We start from the raw sequence: 20568 nt of genomic DNA, 5'->3' as shown, positions 1-20568 counted from the left end.
AAAAAAAAAAAAAGGATAATTAGAGGATTTTCTTTTTATTAGGGTTTTGTCAAATTTTTCTTCTTCTTCTTAGGCACAGGCCCATGGATTCTTTCCTCTTTTGATAAGTAAAAAAAATTATCAAAAGAAAAAAGAAACTTAGGTAAGAGGCACAACCCATATACATGGGATGTATACAAAAGGTACCCCAACATTAAGCTCTAAAATTACCATTCTCAAGCATCTCAAGTTAACTTGCAAAGGACAATTGACTTGAAGCATTTACCCACTCAAGTAAACATATGGGGAATCAAAGTTTTAGGTCTAATACAATTTTCAAATCCTTCAAAACTTCTAGCATTTCTCTCTCTCCAAATACACCACATGAGACAGTGAGGGACTGTGTTCCAAATCTCTAATTTGTTGCATCTACCAAATCTGCCAGCCAACTCATTAACGGCCCACTAGACTACATGGTATAACCCAATGAAGCCCAATTGTTTCAAGTGCGGTGGGTTTACTATCGTAAACACACTGTACTTTTCTAATCAATAAAATGTCAATTACCTATAAAAAAAAAAAAAAAAAAAAAAAAAACCCAATAAAGCCCAACGAGACTGAAAACCATGCTCCAAAGCAATCAAGAAGTAGGTGTTTGCAAGTTCCCCTAAGAAGCACCGATACGGGTATGGTATGGTGATATGGCAATTCTTAAAAAAATAGGATACAGGTACTGTGGGGATACGTGTATTAGTTAATTATTAAATATATCTTTATTTAACATTTTTATATATTGTTAAGCATTTATTTTAATATATTGTTAAAGATATTATAAATTTAAGCTAAAAAATGATGTATTTATTTATTTTTTTTTTTGGATTTCCTATCTGGAGTTTCGATTTTATGTAGAAATAATAATGATAATAGTAGTAGACGAGTTTGGATAGCTCAAAACTCACGTAAAGGCCTTGAAGGGTCAAACTTGGCACACGAAAAAAAGAAAAAGAAAAAAAAAATGCAGATTAAACAAAATGAAAGGAAAAAGTTGGTCTGGGCGAAGCGAACGAAGAAGAAGATTAGCAACATGACGACCGCGACAGTGCAGATCATATATATATTTTAATATTTTTTGGTTTAATATATCTAAGCAAAGATTGTTAATGATTGTGACCCCTGTTCTGGGTTTTAGAGTATGGATGTTAAATTTGCTTGCTTGGTTCTCCACTCACTACTGCTATTTGGTAGGACGGGTAATATTAGTTTCCAAGCGACATTGATTTTTTCTAATGTCTTTAGTTTGGTTTCAATCAAGTTGAAATTTAGGCTTTATTATTTTATGGACTTTGCCTTTTTAGAGTGGTTAACTTCTTTTCTGCTTATTTCCTTATAATTTGGCCTTCCCAGTCATGCAAATTGGCCTCCCCACTTGCTGCTGATATTTGGTAGACATATTTTCAAGAATCAACCATGTTGAAACAATCACCTAGTAGAAATCAAATGTCAAAAGGCTTCAAGGTGAAGCATGCAATACAGATATGTCTTTTGCTTGCCATTTGCATATGGTTGCTTTACCAAGTCAGACACTCCCATGAAAGGTGTGTAGATATATTAGCTGTACAGCTGCACCCTTCTATTGAATTTTCTTGGAAGTTGTTTACTTGTACCATATACTGAACCTAAAGAAAAAGTTTCACTTGGTGTATAGTGTATACCCTTGAAGATACGACAACTTATGTTGGGATAACTTGTGTTTGGGATAACATTTATTATCAATGTTCATCTATATTGTTAACCATTATTTTGTTTTGTATTAAATAGAAGATTCTTGTGTGGCTGTGAAGCTCATTATATATCATTAACACATTGTATTCTGTATTTTCTTTCGTTTTACTTTTACAATCCAACTTTGTATTTGATATGAGGGCAAATTATTATAATCCAACTTTATATATATATATATATTACAACTAGATAATTTTTCTTTGGTAAAAAATTATAGCTAGATAATAATTCTCGAATTTGCCAATGGATCACTATTCAAGTAAATATTTTTATCAAATGCAACGCCAAAATCGAATGAATTGATCAAAAGTAATTATGGTAGGGAATAGTTCAAAAGTGAAAAACAAACGAGTAAGATCTAAAAAAGAAAAAGTATCTTTTGTAACATTTTATGCATATATTCAGAGTATTTAAATCAGCACAAATTTAGAAAAAAGAAAAAGAAAGCAAATAATGAACTAACAAAATTCTTACATAGGATTCCTGTGAATCTAATCCATTAGAAAAAGAAATAACCACTATAAAAATATTATTATTCATGAAATTCTGAACCTCAATTTTCATTTTGCATATTGTAGGCATATTTAAAGTCTCCAAAAAAATACTTATTTTTCAAGTAAAAATATTCTAGAAGAGATCCGAATTGATATCCTAATTTGTCTAGAAAAGAATATTCCTAAAATTCAAGGAAATAATAACCCTAAACCTAGGGTTATGGAAATCACATAAAACTTAAAAAAAAAATTAAAATTAAAATTATCCCCATGTTCAATCCTACGTAAGTAAATTTTAACTAGTTTTTCTACTTGATATTGATGTGGTAGCGTATCAATAAGTTGGAAGTTCTTCTAGTAATTCTAGTTGTGGTAGCGTATCCAAAGATTGAACATGACCATATGGAATGCATCTAATTCCATTCAACGTACTTCTGGACCTGATAGGAAAATTTTAGAAGATAAGTCAGCTTGTAATCCAAGGAATAAAAGATTCATAGGAGAATATATCATACAAGGAAAGGGTTTTCCGTATTTCTCAAACTATGTTTTGGTTCTTATCATTATCCTCCTAGTGTTGAAAGTCTATTCCCATCCATCTGTAACTCTTTACATTGAAAAAGAGGTTTAAACAATAATCTGTAAATTCTATTGAAAGATGAAAATAAGTTCATCCAAAATTATATCAATTCAATTTAACATAAATTTTTTTTTTGTTTCATAAGTTTGAATTAGTTTTTCATAGTTAAAGTTTAGACAATTTTGCATGTTACGATGACCTGTTACTTTTTTTTCTTTTTCTTTTTTTTTCTGAGACAAATCAAATAAACTAGTAACCTTGTAATAAGTTATTATTAGGTTGAGTAGGTAAAAAAAATAAATTTAGGTTAGCTAAATCTGGTGTTGGAAAAAATAATTGTGCTTAAGAGAATTAAGAAAGAGTTAAAAAAAAAACAGTCAGCCCTCTAAGAACCAAGTTTCTCACCCATAATTTATTCTTCTCGACGAGCAGTTTGATTTGATTTGATTTTTTTTTAATTAAAAAAAAAAACCATTGTAGCAGAAGTGCAGAACTATCAGTAGGTTATCAAACATAACAAAGCATTGGTAATAATTCTAAGCTCAATATAATCCACAATTATCAAAAACAAGAAAAATCCATGTAGTATTATACAAGCACAAACAAGTAAAAGAAAAAAAAATAAATAATGGAGAAAATAATATTACCAAGAACACACTGCTCAAGGCTCGATCTCGCTAATGACGAGTGCATGTGCAGATCATCTTAGACTGATTTTCATAGCGTATATTAATAATTAAAATTATTAAATATACTATTGCAACAGCGATTGGGATGGAGATTGCCATTAAAATGCAATAAATCAAAAAGGAGCCGGCAGTGGTATTCCACCAAGGTATGGCTGAACTGTTGTTTGGCGGTGGCGGTGGCTGTTGATTGAGGATTCTCACGATGTGTGGCTGGGGCTGCAGCTTCATGGCTGGGTATACGTTCTTGCTTTCTTGGATGGATGAGAGATTTTCTAGGTTTTCTGGGAAGCAAGAAAATTGTCACCTTTGATAGTGGGAGCTAGAAACGAGGAGCTGATTTTATATAGGGGAGGATTCACATATTGCACGGCGTGCGTGCAATACCCTAGTTTCAATCGCAACCGTTTATTTAATCCAACGCATAAAACAGTGACACCTAATAAGGACAACCCATCAATCCGCGTGACACCCATCTTCTGCCCTTTCTTTGCTCTTTTCTCTCTTGGCTTTCAGCTGCCCAAAAAAAGCAAATGGCTCTCTCCTTCTCTTTTATTTTTCTTTTTGTTTCTCTTTTTATTTGCCTTTTAGAAGTTACTGAATCCCTTAGAGTTTTGCTTAGTGACTGGGTTGGGGCTTTTGGGTTTGTTTATCTAAAATGCTGTTGAGACTTATGTGAATGCTCTTAGGTGGTAATCAAAGCTTTCGCGAATCTAATCTTGTGTTTATCTTAATTGCTTTATTTCTGAAATTTTTAGTTATATTTTTCTTTTAAGAATAATTCAGAGGTACCCAAATGAAGGTTTTTCTGTTATTCTTTATGGTGACACAACTGATTATATTAATGAGCTGGGTTTTGGGTTTTTGACTCGTATGTGCGCATGTGAGAGTTTGGTGTGCTTTATTATATTAAATTAACCATAAATCTGTTATGGATCTGAACTTAGTAGCTACTTCTTTATGGTTAATCATGGATAGAGTTTGGTGTGCTTTGATTTGTTGAATTAGCCAAATCTGATATGCATTACAACTTTTTAATCATGGTTATGTTTGCTTTGCTGACTTTGTGTTTTGATTAAGTGCCTGCCTGTAGTTGTTATCTGTTGTTGCCTTTGACATTAGTCCAGAAATTGTGTTGCTTGGTCATGAACTCATGATGTATGCTAAAAATCGTTATGTATGCTAATAACCAATTACCTAGCAAAAAAATTATTTTGGCAAACCACCTATTTTAAAGTACATGAAGTTCCAATTTTGTTGCTAAAGTTCAGAAAGGACAATCAAGTCCTAGAATAATTTTATATTACATGATTAAGTCTTTTCATCTGTCTGACTAGCAGAAATTGGGGATGTGTCATATCTTATGTGGTTGCTATAAACATTTGCATGCGTACCTGGCAAAAACGACAAAATGTCATCTTATAATAAACTTTTATTATTTTTCTTTGTATTTAATTAATAAAAAAATTTTGAAATTTAAGAAATTTTTTTTTCTGACATGTCAGTCATAACTGCTTCATTAACATTTTCCTTTGACTGATGGAAGGACCTAACTATAACGTTATTGTTTATTTGAGGACTTGATGCAGATGTCTAAACTCTTAAGGACCAATTTGGAACTTCAAGTACTTTTCATTTACTAGAATAGGTGTTTTCCCTTATATTTAATAAGAAATGATTCACACCTAGCCCCAAGTCATTTATTTATTTTTTCCTTTTGTTAGTATAGGTGATATTGGCATAAATGCTTCTCTTGAACTCGTGTATGATAAGTATTAGAGTTCGACTCAGATTTCTATTCTAATTTGGTTTGGATTTCTCGGTATGGAAGGAAACTTAATCCTATGTCAAAGAAGTGAAGAGTCATTGTTTAACAAGGAATAAGAGTTTGAGCCCTGTATATAGGCTCAATATTAAGAGGTTGGTGGCTTTTCCTCAATAGATCCTCCCATATGGGGTGACAAGAAGACTTTTAGAAAAATATGAATGAGATTTTTCAAAGAATAGTTTGGTAGATTTTTTTGGGTTTAAAGTTATCAGTGTTTGTGAGTTGATAGTTTGTTTTGTTAGTGTGACAGCAGCATTGGGTGTATTGGGGCTTTTGGATTGTGAGTTTGTGCGTGTGAGGTTTGTGAGTGTTTTTTGGAGAGTCTGTGAGTTTCGGTTTGTGAAATTTGATTGAGAATGGTTGTAATCCATATTGTTGATGGTAGATTTTGGGGCATTGCCCGTGGATGTAGGCATGTAGTTTGCCGAACCACGTTGAATATTTTGTCTTGCATGGATATTTGTGAAAATAAGGAAGACAACTTGATGGAATTTGAGTCAAGGTGGAGATTTGTTAGAGTTTGGCTCAAATTACTATTCTAATTTAGTTTGGATTTTCTTGCATGGAAGAAATTTTATTTATTCTCAGAAGAGGGGTCATTGCCTAACAAGGTATAGGAGTTGGAATCCTATATATAGGCTTACTATTAAGAGGTTTGGTGGCTTTTTCCTAAGAGACCATCCAATATGGGGGGAGATGAGAAGACTCTTAGAAGAACACAAGTGGGCTGAGACCCTCCAATATGGGTGTGTTTGTGATTTGAGAGTTTTTTTTTTTTTTTAGTATGAGAGCACCATTGGGTGGATTGGGGCTATGGGATTGAGACTTTATGAGAGATTAAGTTAATGTTTGTGGTTGTGATTGTGAGGCCTGTGAGTGGTGTTTGTGGAAGTCCATGATTTTGGTTTGTGAGGTTTGGTTGAGAGTGATTGCAATCTGTATCATTGATAGTGGATTTTGGTTGGCGTTGCCCTTGGATGTGGGCATGAAGTTAGCCGAGCCATATTAAATATTGTTGTCTTTTGTGGATGTTTTTATTTCTTGCTTGTGTAAATGCACTTTTGCTAGTCCTACATTCTAACAATTAGTGTTGAATATATTTCTCATTTGGTATGTTGGAGATATCTGTTAAAATGACTTGCCGGTTTAAATGCTAACTAATTATAATTTTGGCAGACTTTAGCAGACATAGTTAAACTACCGTGCCGAATTGCTAAGGGCTGCAAATATTGTAGAAAGGATGTATCTGCCTCCTGCCTTGTGCAATTTGGTTCTGATAGGTATGTTGCAATGATCATATATTCATTAAATGTCAGTACATGAATTACCGAAAGCATTAAGTTAGGCAAAAAAAGCAACTAAAAAGTTTGGCAAAGTGGGGGCAAAGAGAGAAAACCACTTGTGCGTGGTTTTATAGATTGCACTTTGCCCACACGAGGTCATATCTTTCCATTTTTTTTTATCTAAAAATTGTTAAAATTTGGTTGTGCAAATAGCGTGCCTTGAAAAGAAAGCTCAAAAAGCATAATAGTGACCTCTATATAGTCTAAATATATTAAACTAATGAACTAAAAGCAAATACAATAAGACATCATGAGAGTAAAGTGCAACATTTTAAACCATAGGTTGTTAATTCAAATTTCACTTAAACCATAAGGGTAAAGTGTAATTTTCCCTAAAAATAAGAATAGTGATCTTGGTGGGGATTGGTTATAATGGATGGGAAATAAAATGAAATGAGATATCCTATGGTTTGGGACAGGATTTATTAAAAGTGCAAATCATGTAAAGTGCATTAAAAGTGATAGCCAAGGTCCATCTCCCCGCCCCTGCTCCCTCACAACGACCAGAAGAAAGAAAAAGAAAAGGACTAACAAGTATGAAAGAAAAGTCCACATCACACAGTAATGAGTAAGAAAACGCTGGAGATTTATAAGTCTAAATGACATGTTAACTGCACAATTATGGATATTCATGAAGAATTATGTAAAGTAGAAGTATGGAAAATGTAAAAATAAAGTAGGCTTTGGGACATGATGGTATTTGAGTTGAGCTAGTGTGTTATTTTCTGTTGCTTGGATAAAATTGAAAGAGGAGCCACATGAGAGGAGAATTGTTTGGTTACCTTTAATTAAGAACAAAAGTGAAAATGTATTTATTGTTCCAGGGAATATATGGTTGATTTGCTTGGGACGCCAGGAGCATTAAGCCAGCCGGATTCATTGCTCAATGGTACAGCCTCCATCTTGGTTTCTTCACCATTATGTCACCCAAGATTTAAACCAGCTGGAGCAGCAGAGAACTCTAGGACACTGGCCAAATTGTATTTTAACCATCAATTGCATCATTGTGCATTTGATGCTGCTTCTTCAGGTGATTCTTACCGCATATACTATTTCATTAGTTATTTTGATTCAGTAATTTTGCTTGAAATTTAGAGTGTGTATATTCTTGGCTGCTATATTTTATCTTTAGCAGTCTACTCATGGACGGATTTTTCTTTAGCAATCTTGTTGTACTTGTAGAATCACCATGTTTCGTTGCCAACTACTCAAACCATGCTGTGCAAAGGGTGGCGTGCAATATTTTGTAAAGTCGAAGTATTGAGATTAAATTTGTTGAATTGTGACTAACCTTTTAAGAAGTAGTAAAATATTATTATGTTATAAAATCTTAAAGTTAAACAAGGGGATATGACAAAGAATAATACAGAGGGCTTGTCCCCTGAAATGAAGTTTGACATGACAGATTGTATAATAAAAGTATTGCACAATGATTTGTGATGTGAAAACTGACACACGGTGGTGAGTTATTAATAATCCTTAAAATGATTTTGACTGCATTATGGCAGGTACGGCTTTCAATCAAGATCATAATACTGGTCCAAAGGTTTCTAAAGCCGTTTTCAGCTACTTTGATAGAAACAATGCCATCTCCACTTCAAGCAATAATCATGGTAATGAATCAGTTAGTTCAAGTCATGAGCTTAAACTCATTGAGGATAAGTTGGACATCCCATGGAGTGAACTTGTTTTGAAGAAGAAAATTGGAACAGGTACTTGTTATTTCTGACATTGCTTAATGTTATTGATTGTAATGCCTTCCGATTTCTGTTCATGCATGTCATGTATATCAGTGTAAAAATATTTTGAGACTGTACAAGAAGGGTGCCACTGCTTTTCAGGTTCTTTTGGAGTGGTCCATCATGCAGATTGGCGTGGCTCGGTAATCATGTTTTCCTTTATTATTTAATTACTTATTTTTTCTTTATTTATGTCTTATATTCTGTAAGCAGTTTGTTATGGCTTTTGGTTATGAAGTTCCTTGTGTTTTGTAGCTGGCAATATCTCTAGTTTCCTTCTATTTGTTTTTTCAGAAGACCAAAACCAGGCTGTAGTTTTGAATTTGTTTTCTTCTTCTTCTTCTTCTTCTCTCTCAATCTTTAATCCTATAACAATAAAGCAAAACAAATGCATTTAAGTCTGTTCGCATGGTTAGGAAGTGAAGGTGTTCCTGTTGGGAAAATGAAAAGGAAGGTGTGGAAGCCATTTGGGGGTGGGGGTTGTTCAAAACGTGACTACAAATATGGTATACTAGGTATAATTCTTCAAAACGTGTCTGAATTTAAATGAATGGTAGGCCGTAGGTGGTGACTACAAATAAACTCAGTTGCTGTAACTAGCAGTGTGCTGGCTTCAACTGAGTGCTGGAATGGTTCTTCAAAAAAATGTCTGAATTTAAATGAATGGTAGGTGACAACAAATGGACTCAGTAACTAAAATCGGTTGTGAGCTGGCTGCAACTGAAGTGAATGATATAATGTACTAAATATATTATTTCAAGACATGTATGACTTGAAATAAATGGTAGGACAAGTTGAACATTTGTGATGGAAAATTGATGATCTGCTTCCTTAAGTCACCTTTACAACTTGAAGAAAGACTGATGGGACCCGGAAAAGAAAATATAGAAAATGGATACTATCCTTATGCAATAAATTCCTATTTTAAGGCCTCCAATAGAAGGTAAAATCTAATAATATTTCCTTAAAGTCATCAGTTTTAATGCTTCAGTTATGTTCTGTTAATTCTAAGTTAGTCCACCTGAGGTCTTCATGGATTAACTCTTATAGGTAGATTCACTTTCTCAAAATGATGCTAGAAAATCAATTACTTTTATTGCTTAGCTTATCTATCTTAAATTTTCAGCACTAAATTTGCAACTCAGTCTCAGAGTTTATTGATTTCTTATGTTGCTATGAGGTGCAGTTCCTTGTATGTGGAATTGTGGATACTATATTGTTTAGGTGTAGCTTGACAAATATGATTCATCATTGTTGCAGGTTGTTGCAGCTGTTGGTTTTAAGGGTGAAAGGCTTGATATTCCAAATACTGTAAATCATGAAGTGGCTGCCTTGATTGAGGCATGCTGGGCTAGGTAAGTGGATAATAACAATCATTAGATCAATGATTTCATGTTGTTTCTTATCAAAAGATGTCAGCACTTTCATGCACTAGTTTTCTCTAAAAAATGGAGTGGAATTCATGTCTCTCAAACCCTAGCCAGCACAAGGCAATCATGCGATTTTGCATCTCTCTCTCTCTCTCTCCTAATGAAGTGCTGGGTGATACTGCAGTGAGCCCCAGAAATGCCCTTCATTGTCGTATATTATGAAACTTTTGCTGCAAATGATAATAAATTGCAGGCCTCAATGAGTTCATGCACACATTCCATAATTTATCTACAGAGGTGGAACACCGGTAAGAATATATGTTTGTAGATGCATGCCATCCTTTTGATTCTCTGAAACTAGCAGGAATTCTTATTTCCTTAATCATTTGGGTGTGTCTGCCTTAGTTAGAAGCTCTTATGGTAAAATAGATTTAGATGTGCTTGTGTAAGAGATATCTTGTATCTTTCGATTGCATTAGATGGCGCACATTTAGGGCTGTAAACTAGCCAAGCTTTTTTGAGTATTGAGCGTTTGAGATTGGCTTGAGAACAAAAGTAAAATGTTTAAGCTCAGCTTGAGCTCAAACCAAGTATACACATGTGAGTGAGGTCCCACATTGAATAAGAATGACAAAAGGGAGTGGTTAATATAACATAGTTGGACCTAAACTCATAAACTTAAGCTTTTGAGTTAAATAGGGTCTCTATATATTATATTAATTACTCAATTGGAGGCTGCCCATTGCCCAAGGTGTTATCTTCCCAACGCAAACCTACATTCATGAGATTATATTTAATGCCCATAAAAAGTTTATTACCAAGTCCATAAATGAGCTTAGGCTCAGCTTGTTTTTTATGGAGCCCTATTGTTCATGAACCGGTTCATGAACAAATTTTTTTTCTTCTTCTTAGGCTTGACTCATTATTAAACAAGCCTAAAACTACGGCTCAAACTTGACTTGTTTATAAACGAACAAACATGAACAAGTTTTTTTATCGTACTAAGCCAAAGCTATTTATGAACAACTCGGTTCATTTACAGCCTGACCCACATTCAAATGGTCTTCTGATTATAGATCATCAAATTAATTAATTTTCCTTAGAAAGAGCCTGTTGTAAATTCATATTCCTTTTCTTGAAAGTAACAAAAGAGGTTTGATTAATCAGCTGGCTTCAATAAAGCATTTGTCTCTTAAGTATTATATATAAGTTTTATATTTTAGTTCGTAAGAGATACAAGACCTTCTCACTCAATGTCTCGTGACATCTGAATGGAGCTAGGGCTCTCTTGTATGGTCGTTTGATCTGATTTCAACATGAGCCAGTAGGACAGATGGTTAAGTTCAATTAATGCGGTTATGTACTAAAGAATAATCACCAAAGAGATCTAGTCTTCTAAGTCCTGGTCTTATATTTTTCAAAACTAAATTTTATGTTTAAAGTGGAGCCCAATGGCAGTGTTCAGAATCCTAATGTTTGTGTCAGTTGGGGTAAAAATAATTGTTTCTTACTTGGGATGTTTATCTCCTTATTCCCATCCTAACAGTCTCCTGAAATATTAATCATCCCTATGATACAATCAAGGCCATGATGAAATGTGTTCTTTACCTCTGTGATGCTTTTGTAGTTACTGGCGTATGTAAAACCCATCTGCTTAAGAAGTTGAACAAGATTGGTGAAAGACTGGGATGCCAAAAATTCCAACATCGATATTAGGTGAGCTACTCCATTTTCATTGTTTTTGTTTATTCTAGTTTTTATTTTCATTGTTTCTCTTGCATTATGAAGGCTCTTTTTGGGTTTTGGATTTTTTTTAACACTGGGTTCTGATTTGTCCGGATATGTTTATTAGATGAAGAAATTATGAGATTGAAAGATATGTTCGAAGCTATGGCTATTGACACATTGGACCGATAGGATTTTTAAAAGCTGAAGTATGAAAGTCACTAACAAGGGATAAAATTATTTGAATTTAAATTGTTGAATAATTACTAGAAGTTTGTACTATTTTTATTTTAAATATTTATTTTTGAATAATTAGTGGAAGTTTGTAACTTCTTTTTTACTGTAATTAATTATTTTTTGAATAAGTGGATGTACTTTTTAAAAATATTTGTTGTGGCATTATGAGTGTTTTTTTCTTTGGCAGGAAAACAACGTTGATTTTTTTTTTTTTGGAGAGAAACTACATTGATGTTGATTACATAGGATTGTAGACTATCATGAATTCATCACATATAACATGTGTTATTCTGAACTATGAATCTAAATCTTTCATGAAGCTATGAAAAATTTGCTTCAAGAAAGACATTTTATTACTATAAGTTTAATTTTTGTTTGTGAATTAAATTATATGTATCTACGAACAATACTATAATAAATCATGGTATATATATAATTTTAGGATACCTTAAAATTTTTATACAAGAGGTGAATTGTTTTATTGATTGGGAAAATGTATATTCACTGAATATAGCATGAGAAATTGTATTATGAACTTAGTTGAAAGAATTCGCGTGAGAACTGAGAACTATTTACTTTGAAGTTTGAACAAAGCATTATACCTTTTTTTTCTTTTTTTGCTAAATTGAACAAAGCATTACACTTGAATAGGAGTGGAAATACTATTTCGTTTTCATTTTTTATTCTTTTATTATACATTTCTTCTTGTCTTATTTTCAGGGGCGGCTCCACTTGGAGCCCAGGGGGTTCAAATGAAACCCCCTGAATTGAACCAAAAATTATTATTGTAATATTTTTTATTTTATTTTTCTTGTTTTGACACTTAAAATAAAATTTTGAACACCCTAACCTTAAGCCCAATTGAAATAAACTTAAATATAATCATTTTAACAATATGTTGACCTTTTTAAACACACAAAAAAAATCTCAATAACAAATCAATTTGATCTAAAATCTGGGAAAAATAGTTTTAATTAGCCCACCAACAAAAGTAGATTTGCTAAATCTTAAATCTTAGAAAAAGCTCATTAAGATCTTAAGAAATATTAAATAAATCAATCAAAAGAGAAATAAGTGGATGAATAATTGGTTGACTATGTACATTGAAATAGATGTAGCTAGTAGGATTGATAATGAAGATATCATGCAACAATTTCAAAATACGAAACATCATAAAAGACAATTGCAAAATTGTATGTATTAAAGATTTTTTTTTTTTTTTTTTTTTGTGATTTCAATATATTTAAATGCAAAATTGTATGTATTAAAGATTTTTTTTTTTTTTTTTTTTTGTGATTTCAATATATTTAATTTACCTTTTTTTAAAAATTTTGTACAATTTATGTTTCATATATTGAACCCCTAGAAAATAATGTTGGAGTCACCACTGCTTATTTTCATTATATTTCTTCAGCTGCATTATGCTGGCCCCTTCCTTTGGTTTTGGAATCTTTTTGACAATGGGTTTTGATTTGTCCAAGTATATTTATTAGAAGAATAAATCATGGGTTTAAAAGAAAAAAAAATCATTTATTATTATAGTATTGTACATTGTTACATTTAACTTTGAGAGACCCACGTCAATCCACTCGAGGTAATCGACTTTAGTATCAATAGATAATCTCTTACCTTTTTTATGCTTCGAGTCTCGATTCTAGAATCTAATATATAGTTTGTGGGTTTTGTTTGTAGGTGAGAAAGATGGGGGTGAAGGCAAAGAAAACGATGAAGAAGAGACTGAAGAAGGCTTCACATCAGCATTCACTTTCTTTACGTAAAGATCAAGCTCCTGATTTCTTGGTATTCCCTTACTCTTTTTTTTTTTACTTTAATTTTTTTTTCTTATCATTGTGGTTATTGTTTTTATTGATATCAAAATTTTCAATTAAAAAAAATAAAATAAACACAGCCACTAGAAGGCGGACCTGGGCGCAAAATTCCAGAGCAAAAACCAATTGAGCCAATTGAGGATAAAGCTACAGTTTTGTACCTTGGTAGAATACCCCATGGATTTTATGAGAAGGAAATGGAAGGTCTGTCTTTTTTCTTTTTTTTTATTTTTTTTATTTTTTTATTTTTTATAAGTCTAATTATTCAGATTATGAAAATCTAAGGTAACCCATTTATAAATTGTTTATTTTATTTTATTTTATTTTATAAAAAAAAAAGGTTTTGTTCATGACTTCGTGGTGTCACATATCAATTCTTGTGGTTCATTATCTATGAAACCTCATTTGATTTTTAGGGACCAATACCAAGCTATAGATAAGGATTGCCTCAGCTTCTGTTTCCCGAACTTTAAATGACTTCAGAAATTTAACAAGCTCAGGCATGAACCTGGCATCACCCGTTTTTTTCGTGGCCTTCTCTGATATCCTACACAGCCTAAACACCACCTTACCACGCCAATTCTTGAACTGGAACTGACCCATTGTGAATAATGTAAAAGAAGCTGATACACAAGCCCATAATTCTTCAAAATATTTACAGCACTCGAGGAGAACCATAAATTCCCAATCACTCACAAATGTTTTCAAAGAATAGGACCATGACCATCTAGGATCAATAATTTATAAATTTTACATGTTCATCTACGTAAGCGAGTCTTGTATGGTCGGTATTTAATCAAGTATTAGTGATTAACAAGCTGCACATTTTCACACAACATTGAAACTCTTTCATACTTTCTTTCACTTTTTTTGAAGCCCATTGTCTTGTATTTGGATGTGTCGGATGTATATAAGAATAAACTGAATGTTAGGTTCGACCTGATAATTATTAAGCTCCATTCATCTGTTGCCACTGAACCATGTGCAATACAAAAATACATCAGATTACAAATGATGGATGCTCATTCCTCTGAAATATGTTGCATAAGCTGATCCACAAACCCAAAATTCATCAAAATATTAACAGCACTCAAGGAAGAGAAACATAAATTCTCGACCACTCTCAATGCTAGCTCCCTGGTTCTTGAATAATACGACCATCTAGGATCAACAATTTAGAAAGGCTCAATCTGCTTCTACATAATCGAGTGCTGTATAGGAAGTAGTTAATCACGTAAAAATGATTAAAAGGCTGTAAATTTTCAGACTTTCAACATTGCAAGTCCTTGTTGAGATGATCATACTTTCTCACTTTTAAAGCTCATTGCCTTGGAGTTGGATGTGTTGGGCTTATTCAAGAATAAACTGAATGTTAGTTTCGCCCTGCTAATTGTTAAGCTCCGTTCATCTGTAGCTACTGAACTATGTGCAATTCAAAAATACATCTGTTGACAAATGATGGAAACCCATTCCTATGAATATGTCGCATTCATTTCATACCTTTGAACTGAAGATACAGAATTTAATTAATTGCTTTCTCTTCAAATTTGAGATTGTAAGATCTTGAATGCCAAAAATGATTTGTATTTATTCTGATTAATGTGGTCGTGGAGTAAGCATTGCTTGTTCTATGGTTCAACTATGGAAGTATCCATTTCCCTTTCCAAGGCCTTAGCTTCCTAGCTCTCGCTTTCAATCTGACCTAGATCATAATACAGTTGTTAAGCAACTTGGCTAGGATATTTGATGTGTTTTGAACTGTCCTAGCTTTATTGGATAGATTTTAATTCTGATTGTGAATGTGGCTATAGTTTTTCTTCGTCTTGTTTGTATCAAATGGTTAATTTCCTCTTTATACAGTACCATCTCTTAAAGGTAGCCATCTAGCCCACAACGTGCTTGGTCAACTTAGATCTTAAAAATGTAGAATTGTCAATTTCAGCATTTCCATATGTTACAGCTCTGATAAGCTGTTCCTAGAAATAATTCAGTTGGTATAACTAAATAGCTATCAATCAACTGGTTCTTGATTGTCTAGTGAGGTCTGCTTGTTTTTTCTACTTCTTAGACACAATGATAGCACAGGTGATCCTTCCCTGGTATTTCAGTATTTGGACCAAATAACTAAGATCTTTTTGTAAGAATAAGGAGGACAAAATTTAGCTACAAAATTGGTTATAGCCAATCTTACTCAATATTTTTTTATTGGAGGTAAATTTTGACAAATCTACCTTTGGATTACATCTTCTTCTTATATCCTTCATGCTTGCAAAATTTCTAGAAAACTAAAGATAAATAGCTATGTCATTAATAAATTGTTTAAATTGCAAGTTTTGTAGTTTAAAATTATACATAAAATATAAGCTTATAGATGATATGGTAAATGATATCCGATTGACACTAAATTTGACATGTGTATTAAGAGCATTAAAAACATACAATTTAACGGTTAGATTTTCAAAATATTTAGTAATATTTATTTTATTGAGTAAGGTTGTAGCCTTAGGCTACAACCAATTTTGTGGCTGAACTTTGTCCAAATAAGAATGGCTTCATGATCGTAATTTGGTGGATCACTACAGTTTACTTTCTCCTGTGTGCAAGTTACCACAAGAGCCTTGTCGTTTAAGCTAAGATACCATTTGAAATGTCCTTTATTTCTCCTTGAATGCAAATACAGTTTGAATGTAATGCCTTGAACATAGGCACATTGAACATTTGCAGACTAAAATAATGGTATTTCATATGTTTTATGCAGAATTAATTTTTTTGATTTAGTTGCTGATTTTATTTTACGCTTAGTTGATATTATTATTATTTTTTTCCTGTGATTTTATGTTTCATAGACAGGAAAATCAAAACATTTTGGCTTCATCAAATTTGAGTCTCCTGAGGTTATAATCATTACCTTTTAACCACCACCATCACTATCATTATTATTGCACAACAAAAGTTCTTTTTAACTTGTTGGTCTTAAGATTACCTTTTCTTGTGCAGGTAGCAAAAATTGTAGCTGATTGTATGCATAATCAACTGTTGTTTGAGCACCTTTTGCAAGTCCATCTTATTCCTACCGAGCATGTTCACCCAAAATTGTAAGCAGTTAATTAGTATGTACTACAGTGCTATTATCTTTTCTATATCTACCTATATATGGAGTGAGGGTAACATCAAATGATCTTGTTTAAAGTAGTACTATACAACATTGCTTTATTGTGTTTCTTTGGTTAAGTTGTTTTACATCTTTCTCTTCAAATTTATAGAAAGAAAATTTAGCCTTGATAAGGAAAGCTACCCACATCAGTCAAGGTGTCAGAATGGAATCAATTTACTTGAAAGTGGAAAGGAGGGGAAAATATAAGTGAAGTAAAAGAAGGGATTAGAAACTTCCTCAACTTTCTTCTTATTTATGCTAGGAAAGTTGAAGGAAATTTTACTACTTCTACTAAGTTGTTTGTACCCTTTGCAGAAGTGCTGTTCCTTACTTGCCCTAATAACTCTATTTTTCAAAGCTGATCTATTTTGGGAAAAGAATTTTTGTGGTCTCAGAATATGGTTCTCTGTATATATGCTTGTTTATATCCATGTTTCCTTTGCTATATACCCATGTAACAATATAGGAAAGTGGAGGTTGAAGTTATGCCTTCTTTTATTTTCACACCCCCCAAGCCAATTGGAGTGCACGTATAAATCCAATAAAAACATTAAATGAAATGAGATTGATTCTTAATCTATTATCAAAGTTTAATACAAGTACCTTTGGGTCAAATTTGTAGTTTTTTTTATATATTATAAAACCTGAACAAAAGGAAAAAAAAAAATTACTGTTATATTTGTTGTGAGGCACGTATCAGGAAAAAAAAGGTTTGTATTTGGTGTCATTAGTATTAAGGTATTCTAGCTTTATATGTTTAATAAAATCTGAACATAAGAAGGGTCAGATTTGCTTACCTTGATACAAATATGTTCATGTTGATAATAATGGAAATTACATTTCGTCCTATGCTAGTAAACACAATTGCCTTTTGATAAATATATCTTTGATCATATTATTTTCTCTTTCTTTTTTATAAATATATATATATATATATATTTTAGATGGAGAGGTTTTAATTACCGATACAAGCCAGTCAACTGGGTTCAACTTGAACGTGATTGGCAGGACAAGGTATCCAATGTGTATATGAAAGAGATAACCTCTGGAAACTATTTCTTTTAATAAAAAAAAAAAATTTTCTTTTTTTTTTAAAGAAAAGAAAAAAAGCTATTAAATTTTTTACTATTCCATGATGATTATTCAGGAAAAGAGTTTGAAAGAGCACAAGAAGTTTTTGGAAAAGATTAGGATGCGAGATCTTAAACGGAAAAAGCAAATATCGGCAGCTGGCATTGATTATAAATGCCCAGAATTTGTAAGAAGCTACACCTTGTTTATGTTTATCATTTCCTGTTGCACCAGTATTTTCACTTTGCAAATACAAATAAATAGAATGCAGTAATTAGGTATCAGCCAGTGCTGATTGGTGGTTGGTTTTATTTTTGCAGGTGGGTGGCAACCAGCCTGCTGCAAAGAAGATAAAAGTTTGATGATGAATAGGTATGTTACTTATTATAATACCATGTGTAGTTTCTATATGTTTTTATTTATAAAAACTATATATGATGAAATTATCAATATTGTTATGATGAGTAATATAATATGAGATGGCTGAGTTTTCTTCTCCTCTCTTATGCTAGGTTGATTTTGACTCGGAGAAGACATGCGGAAGTGGAGTTTCTCTCTTATTGAAGATGCACAAGCACACATGGAGTTCCTAAGCCTTTGGCTCCTCGATAAATCTTAGGAAATTTATGTTTTTGACATTTGTTCATGTAATCCTCTTTTGGCTGTTAGCTAAATATATTACTTAAAAGGAGACTTGAGAGTAGGATATGTCACTGCTGAAAGAAAGAACAGGGAATTTTCCGGTCTGTTGATCTACGGGAGGCTTACTGCTACATCTCTTTCATTCTTAAGGTGTTTTTAAGGCTTCAAAACGAAACCTTTAGCATTGCATTACTCCAAGAAATTGGTCTATTGTTGAGGTCATAAAGATTACCCAGAAAGTACCCTCTTGTTTTTATAACTCATAACTTTGTTTCTATTACCCGTAACTCAAAAAGGGTGGGAATCACAGCTGAGAAGTCTGTTTGGTTTTTGTTTCCAGGTTTTGTTACTATCATTCAATTCTTTGATTTTTGAGTGATATTTTATGGAAACTTTTCAGTTTTCAAAACTCAGTTTCTAGTGATATTTTAGTAATTAAACACACACGAATGGACCAACTAGTTAGAGGTCAGCCACAACTTTTTTTTTTTTTTTTTTTCATCACAGAACAAACATGAATGGGTTTCAAAAAACCCACTCTCGTGCGGGGTTTGGAGACTGAGATGGGTTTTGGCTGTTGTTGCGGTGAAGGAGATGGGTTTGTGGAGGCTTTGATGAAATGGGGTTTTGGAGATGGGGTTTTGGGTTTGATGGAGAAGGAGGTAGATGAAGAAGATGAACAATAATATTTGTAGAGAAACCAAAAATATTTGTGGGCAACAAGATCAATGCTGGAATCTACTTGTTGAAACCCTCTATTCTTGATTGGATTGAATTGCAACCCACTTCAATTGAAAAGGAGGTGTTTCCTAAGATTGTAGCAGAGAAAAGGCTCTATGCTATGCTCTTACCTAGATTTTGGATGGACATTAGACAGCCAAAAGGTTACATTACAGGCCTAAGACTGTACTTGGATTCCTTGTGGAAAAAATCCTCACCAAAATTGGCCAAGTGATCTCACAGAAATCACCTCCTCACGGGTAGGCTAATAGAAATCACTGAGTGAGAGTCAGGCATGGGTCCTACAAGAAGTTGAAAAAATGTGCCAAACGGGTGGGTATTGAAAATTGGGGTATTTTAAGTGATGAGTAATGATTGATGAATAATGAGTGACAAAATTGAGCGAGGAGTGATAAGTGATAAAAAAAAAAAAAAAAAAAAAAAAAAAAACGAAACAGCCCCTTAATGTCTAATGGTACTTGTTGAAAACAGTCCACAGGGTATTATTTATTGATTGCCTAAGCGCCTAAGTCAATTGAAAAGCTTGGCAAATTTTGGACTTGGGAGCAAATATGTTGTCTGGTTCTCCTCCATAATTTAAAGTTTCTCTTGTATGTTGCTCTCATAGAGCGTGGAAGCAAAATTTCTACCAGACTAGCCTATGGTTAGGCCTTAATTCTTCTCAAAAGATGATGAATCAAATACTAGGCAATATCCTAATAAGGTTAGCTCCTACAAATATCGATGGATGAGTAATCAGATATTTGGTAGCATCAGGCAATCCTAGTGGGGTGGCAAATTTTATCAATTATCTTAAGTACTTTTCGTGTCTTTGGTAGGATTAAAAGCTTCATGACTTAATTTGAGTGAAAACAATCTCTTTAGATACATATTGCCTTCCCCCGTTAGAAAGCTAGGATTGCTACATCATGCTTTAAAGATATACTCTAGTTTACATTTTGGTTATAAGGGTTTGTTGTTGTCTAGCGAGCAAGGAGATGAACATTTTAGGATTAAGGGTTTGTTGTTGCCTGGTGAACAAGGAGACGAACATTTTGGGATGAAGGTTTGATTGTTGTCTATTGAAGGAGATGAATATATGTGACTTAAATATAGAGAGTTTTAGATATGCGGTTCACATGGGAGCATACACACAAGTTTTAGAAATTTGTAGGAAGTTTTGGAAATTTGTAGATCCTAATACTTTTGATACTAGGGACAACTTATTTCAGGTGCCCATAGAACACGACATAAAAATATAAGTTATTTTATGTAAATTGTCAGGACACCTAATATTTTTATTTTCTTTTTATTCTATTTTTCATGATACCCAAACACTTATGTATGTACTATGTGATTCTTGAGAAAGTATCTCATGAGACTGTTTCA

The 20568-nt window shown here is 32.9% G+C and overlaps 1 protein-coding gene and 1 long non-coding RNA gene across 5 annotated transcripts; one reads left to right on the top strand and one right to left on the bottom strand.

Annotated features, from left to right (window-relative positions):
• Positions 1-2443: 2443 nt before the first annotated feature.
• Positions 2444-3853, bottom strand: LOC136067829 (uncharacterized). The gene is made up of 2 exons (XR_010629237.1): positions 3483-3853; positions 2444-2695 (listed from the first exon to the last, which is right to left on the bottom strand). It is a non-coding gene; the product is annotated as an uncharacterized LOC136067829 (long non-coding RNA).
• Positions 3854-4114: 261 nt separating this feature from the next.
• LOC112022774 (serine/threonine-protein kinase CTR1) lies at positions 4115-18868 on the top strand. 4 transcript variants are annotated; one of them, XM_065774150.1, is made up of 16 exons: positions 4115-4210; positions 6526-6629; positions 7517-7722; positions 8201-8404; positions 8534-8574; positions 9692-9786; positions 9986-10109; positions 11429-11517; positions 13456-13563; positions 13673-13796; positions 16439-16486; positions 16590-16687; positions 17691-17760; positions 17894-18004; positions 18138-18189; positions 18330-18868. In XM_065774150.1, exons 3-7 carry the CDS (start codon positions 7524-7526, stop codon positions 10062-10064), a joined length of 618 nt encoding a protein of 205 aa, XP_065630222.1. In that variant the 5' UTR covers positions 4115-4210; positions 6526-6629; positions 7517-7523; the 3' UTR covers positions 10065-10109; positions 11429-11517; positions 13456-13563; positions 13673-13796; positions 16439-16486; positions 16590-16687; positions 17691-17760; positions 17894-18004; positions 18138-18189; positions 18330-18868. The 4 variants fall into 4 exon arrangements, with proteins under 4 accessions (XP_065630222.1, XP_065630223.1, XP_023911172.2 ...); XM_024055404.2 differs by lacking the exon at positions 9986-10109 and having other exon boundaries at positions 4117-4210; XM_065774151.1 differs by lacking the exons at positions 13456-13563; positions 13673-13796; positions 16439-16486; ... (3 more) ...; positions 18138-18189; positions 18330-18868 and adding an exon at positions 11654-11925.
• The last annotated feature ends 1700 nt before the right edge of the window (positions 18869-20568 follow it).

This window comes from Quercus suber, unplaced genomic scaffold, assembly GCF_002906115.3.
Source record: "Quercus suber isolate HL8 unplaced genomic scaffold, Cork oak 2.0 scaffold_87, whole genome shotgun sequence".
Lineage (NCBI taxonomy): Eukaryota > Viridiplantae > Streptophyta > Magnoliopsida > Fagales > Fagaceae > Quercus > Quercus suber.
Note: the sequence above shows the minus strand (reverse complement) of the source record. Positions and strands in the feature narration are given on the sequence as shown.

Bases quoted from the DNA above. Each gene is read 5' to 3' on its own strand.
- LOC112022774 (XM_065774150.1), top strand. From the start codon at position 7,524: ATGGTTGATTTGCTTGGGACGCCAGGAGCATTAAGCCAGCCGGATTCA. The intron at 8,405-8,533 runs GTACTTGTTATT...ACTGCTTTTCAG, and splicing joins GAAGAAGAAAATTGGAACAG to GTTCTTTTGGAGTGGTCCAT. The intron at 9,787-9,985 runs GTAAGTGGATAA...GTGATACTGCAG, and splicing joins ATTGAGGCATGCTGGGCTAG to TGAGCCCCAGAAATGCCCTT.